Source organism: Meleagris gallopavo, chromosome 14, assembly GCF_000146605.3.
Source record: "Meleagris gallopavo isolate NT-WF06-2002-E0010 breed Aviagen turkey brand Nicholas breeding stock chromosome 14, Turkey_5.1, whole genome shotgun sequence".
NCBI lineage: Eukaryota > Metazoa > Chordata > Aves > Galliformes > Phasianidae > Meleagris > Meleagris gallopavo.
This window is the reverse complement of record NC_015024.2, coordinates 11,242,885-11,247,172: the sequence shown is the minus strand read 5'-3', so window position 1 is coordinate 11,247,172 and position 4,288 is coordinate 11,242,885. Positions and strand designations below refer to the sequence as shown.

The 4,288-nt window shown below is 66.1% G+C and overlaps 3 protein-coding genes across 3 annotated transcripts in view; all 3 read right to left on the bottom strand.

Annotated features, from left to right (window-relative positions):
- The window catches only part of QARS1 (glutaminyl-tRNA synthetase 1), a 4,393-nt gene extending 4,160 nt beyond the window's left edge, over positions 1-233 (bottom strand). The window contains 1 exon segment of the mRNA XM_019620166.2: positions 1-233. This exon segment is cut by the window's left edge and continues 125 nt beyond it. Within this exon segment, the coding sequence (XP_019475711.1) occupies positions 1-200 (200 nt within the window). The 5' untranslated portion in view covers positions 201-233.
- A 713-nt stretch (positions 234-946) lies between these two features.
- LOC100544458 (epidermal differentiation-specific protein-like) lies at positions 947-2,074 on the bottom strand. Its single transcript, XM_010718611.3, has one exon. The coding sequence runs from the start codon at positions 2,072-2,074 to the stop codon at positions 947-949; it is 1,128 nt and encodes a 375-aa protein (XP_010716913.1).
- Positions 2,075-2,995: 921 nt separating this feature from the next.
- Positions 2,996-4,288, bottom strand: part of SLC6A8 (solute carrier family 6 member 8) — a 4,223-nt gene continuing 2,930 nt past the window's right edge. Inside the window, exons 12-13 of the mRNA XM_010718610.3 lie at positions 4,020-4,190; positions 2,996-3,521 (exon numbers count right to left, since the gene is read on the bottom strand). Of these exons, the coding sequence (XP_010716912.1) occupies positions 3,390-3,521; positions 4,020-4,190 (303 nt within the window). The 3' untranslated portion in view covers positions 2,996-3,389. The remainder of the gene's footprint in view (positions 3,522-4,019; positions 4,191-4,288) is intronic.

Here is a 4,288-nt window from a genome sequence, read left to right as displayed (position 1 = left end):
GCGGCCGCGTTGTACAGCAGGGCGCCGGTGGCTTTATCCAGGCCTGAGCCCAGCGCGGCGCGGGCCTGCAGCACGGCCTGGCGGAGCTGCGCGCTCAGCGCGGCGTTGCGCAGCGTCTCGCGTGCCTTGGCCTCGGTCAGCCCGATGCCGGTGAACAAATTCAGCACCTCCGCTTCCTCCGCCGCCGCCATCGCCGCCATGCTGCCGCTGCCCGCCTGCGGGGGCGGGGCCTCGAGCCGCTCCGCCCTCCCTGACGAACCAATCAGTGGAGAGTTTCCCTCGCTTCGGCCAATGGAGTGAGGAAATTCCTTGCAAGCTTCGCGAATCGGAGAGCAGGGGGGCGTGGCCAGGTGGAAGGACGGTTGCATCATTTAAGGGGACCGCTGCCCGCGAATGACACGTGGGGGGCAGGCCCGGGGGCGGGGGCCGGGGGGCTGGGCAGGGGTGGCTCCGGGGCTGGCGGGGGGCGGTGAAGGGCGGACCCCTGAGGACGGCGCTTGGTCTCTTTTGTCGTCGGCGGGCACGCATGTTGCCCACATGTCCACCTTGTGCCTCAGACGGCCACCCGTCTCCTCCCTTCATCCCCCCATTGTGTCCCCACGGCCACCCCTGCCCCCTGTGTCCCCACATTGCGTCCCTGCAACGGCTTCTCTCTTCCTTGCACCTCTCTTATGCCTTCACAGCCACCCATGTCCCCCCTCATTCTGTTCCCATGGCCACCCCATCCCCCTGTACTTCCCCTTAGGTCCCCACAGCCTCCCGTGTCCCTTCCCACGTCCCTTCCCGTACCCCAGCACCCTCCAGCTGACCTCTATGCCCACACCCATCCATTGCAGCTGCCCCACAGAGCCGTGCTCAGGCTGCGGCACCCCAGGATACCCACTCCCGTCCACAACACCACTGCAAGCACTGCAATTCAGAAAGGGCTTTATTGGCACGGCCACTCTCAGTACCCGGTAGGCACATGCTCCACGTCGTCCCCTGGCTCTGTCCCTATGGCCGCCACCTGCCCCATCCCCACACCGTGCACCTGCTCAGTGCCCGCCGCAGCCCCCGTCTGCTCCTCCCTCCTGGTGCCCGCGGCGGGCAGCGGCCTCATGCTGAACCTCGCACAGACGTTGGTGCCCGACACGCTGCGGTACTCCCCCATCTCGGTGCGCACGGCCTCGTTCTGCGTGATGGTGAGCAGCACGGGCACCGACAGCGTCACCTCCTTGCGCAGCACGTGGACGGTGAGCTGCGTGCGCGGTGGGACCTTGGCAGGCAGGGCCACCTCACTGCGCTCCCTCCGCGTGCACGACTCGCTGCGGCCCTTCTGCACTGTGAAGACGTTGCTGGCCTCCACGGCCAGCGTGAAGGAGAGCCCGGCCCGCAGGCTGGTGGCGTTGCTGAAGTGGAAGCTCTGCCACAGTGTCGTGCTGTACTCCCGCGTGCTGCCGGCCGCCAGCGCCTGCTCCGATTCGGTCTCATTCACCCCCACGATCTCATCCACCAGCACCTCCCGCTCTGCCTCTATGCGTTTCTGGTCCCACAGGAGCTGCGCAGTGACTGTGGGGCGGCCGGGCCGCAGCGGGCGCAGGTGGGACAGTCGGGCCTGGAAGTGCAGCTGTGCCCCGTAGTCGTCCACGCGCTCCCCGGGCCACGCCAAGCAGTGCCAGCCGCCGCGGTTGGGGTGCTGGTAGAGCAGCCAGACCCCGCGCTGCACCACATGCGAGGCCACGCGGTCATTGAAGTACCCGTATGCCAAGTTGGTCTCCTCGCTGACCACCTTGCAGGCGCCCTGCAGGTGGGGCCGCTCGTAGAGGGTGATCTGTGGGTCCAGCAGGTCGTGGTGCACCAGGCGCAGTGCCGAGAAGCTGTTGGGCCGCTCCACGGCCGCGTACTCACCCTCCTCGAAGACGTGCGGCTCGCCCTCGTACTTGGGCTGGGTGTAGGCGATCCAGGGCTGCCCCACCACCTTCAGCGAGGCGATGCAGTCGCCAAAATCCAGCTCATGCAGGTCGGGCACGTCGCAGGTGAACTCACGGCTCAACCCCTCGAAGTCAGCACGCTCGTACACCGTGATCTTGTTCATGGCGCTGTGTGGCTGTGGCCAAGAGCCCCGGCACCTCCTCTCCCCGGTTCCCTTCTCTGCCCCGTCCCGCTGCCTCTGCTCTCACCGTCTCCGCTGCCGTGCCCCAACGCCGCTCCGCAGCCGTCGCTTTTATCGCAGGGCTGTGACATGCCGTGACACGAGGGCCTGCCACGGCCCCGCAGACCCGCACGGCGCAGCGGGATGCCCGCAGACCAGCCCTGCCGGATAGTCCTGCCGCACCCCAAGCACAAGGCGCTCCAGCGCTAACGAGTCACCGGCAATTAGCAGGGGTGCTTCCGCCCTGCCTGCACTAATTATGGTGTGAGATGGTGGTGGGGCCGGAATGGCTGGATCACCGTGGTGGGGTGAGAGGGTGCAGCGGTGGCACCAACCGGTGTCCCAGGCTGAGACCCCGCTGCACTCCAGTCCCACTGGAGCTCAGTGCGGCCCCCGCCACAGCACAGCATGGCCACCTGGCACAGCATGGCCACCTGGCACAGCACGGCCACCTGGCACAGCACGGCCACCTGGCACAGCACGCATATCACCCACCATGGCACGGCACAGGGTGTTACAACAGAGCCGTATGACACGGTGTGGTGGTGTGACAAGGCATGACGGCAGGGATGGCCTGGGCAGGCAGTGTCACTGTTCCCGCCTTGTCCCTCATGGTGGGGACATCCCTAACTTCACTGCAGGGGAGGATGCCCATGGACTTCCTGGGGCAGCATACACCGCTGACACCCCGAGCCACACATCAGACACGGGCAACTCTCAGCCCCACAACCCTCCCACAGCCAGGTGGTCTCAGGGCGGCAGCTGCCCATATAACCCCACAATGAGAGGTTCTCCGCAGCCCCTCAGTGCCACCACCCCCATCCAGCTCCTCCCAACCAGGTGCCACCATCCCAAGCCGGGGTGTGCCAGGGTCTCCCAGTTTATTGCCAGATGTCGGGGCGGTTGGGGTTACACCAGACAAACGCTACAGAAGCGGTTAGTGAGCGAGGTGCCACCGGCCGGGGCGGCCGGGCTGGGGGGGGCAGCGGGGCACAGGGACGGAGACCGGGGAGGGGCTGTCCTACTCGCTTCCCCCCCTCCCACCACCCGCTCCCCATGTCCCACACCCCCCTCCCAGCGCTGGGGACCCCCATGGCCGCCCCGTCCCCGTGTCCCCGAGCTGTTCCCACCACCCCCTGCTCCCTGCATCGAGGCTGGGGCAGTGCGGTAGGGGGGCCCGGGTGCGGGGCTGCGTGGGTGGGAGGCGGTGCTGGCATTATTGCTATGGCGGGCGGGAGCAGCGCGACCCTCCCCACGCTCAGATCACAGTCTCAAAGAGCGTCGTCTTCTCTTTGGGGGGCTCCGGGGCCAGCAGTTTGGCTTCGGCCTCGGGCGTCAGGTACTCCAGGTGGTGGTGGCCCCAGATCGGCGTGGTCAGCAGCTGCCAGCGCTGTGGGGACATGGGGTCAGCAGCGGGGACGTGGCATGGGACATGGCAAGTGGGTGGGAGTGGGGTTTGGATTGGGATGGGGTGGGGATGGGGACAGGGATGGAGTTTGGATGGGCATAGGGTAGGAAGAGAATTTGGATTGGGCTGGGGAAGGGATTGAAATGGGACTGAGAGAGGGACAGGGCAGCGTGGCACAAGGTGGAGATGGGGTCTGAGATGGTGCTGAGAGAGAGAGAAGGATGGGGACAAGGATGGGATTCGAACAGAAAAAAACATAGAGCAGGGATGAGATTCTGATGAGGTTGGCTTTGAGTGAGATGCCGATGGGGACAGGGATGAGACAGGGAGAAGGCAGTGGGATGAGGATGGGATTCAGTTCAGTATTGGACTGAGACAGCAACATGAGGTGATGAGATGGAGATGCCAGAGGGGACAGGGAATGGATTCAGATCCGGATGGGATGGGGACAGGGACGAGGGTGGCCCGGTGCTGCCCCACCTCGCGCAAGGAGCCTTTGCAGCGCAGGAGCTTGTAGATGACGGTGCAGGGGATGCAGAGCATGGAGGAGAGCGCCAGGACCCAGCCGATGGCATCGCCCCACCACGGGTACACGTAGGTCTTGTTGTACGTCAGCGGTTTGTAGTTCACCACGTGGAACAAGAAGATGCCCTGGGCGGAGCGGCAGCGAGCTCCCACGGCCGTCCCCACGCGTGTTCCCCGCACGAGCCTCCCACCCTCACCCCACCGCCGTGCTCGCAGCCGCCGCC

Coding starts and splice junctions, on each gene's coding strand:
- LOC100544458 (XM_010718611.3), bottom strand. CDS start 2,074: ATGAACAAGATCACGGTGTACGAGCGTGCTGACTTCGAGGGGTTGAGC.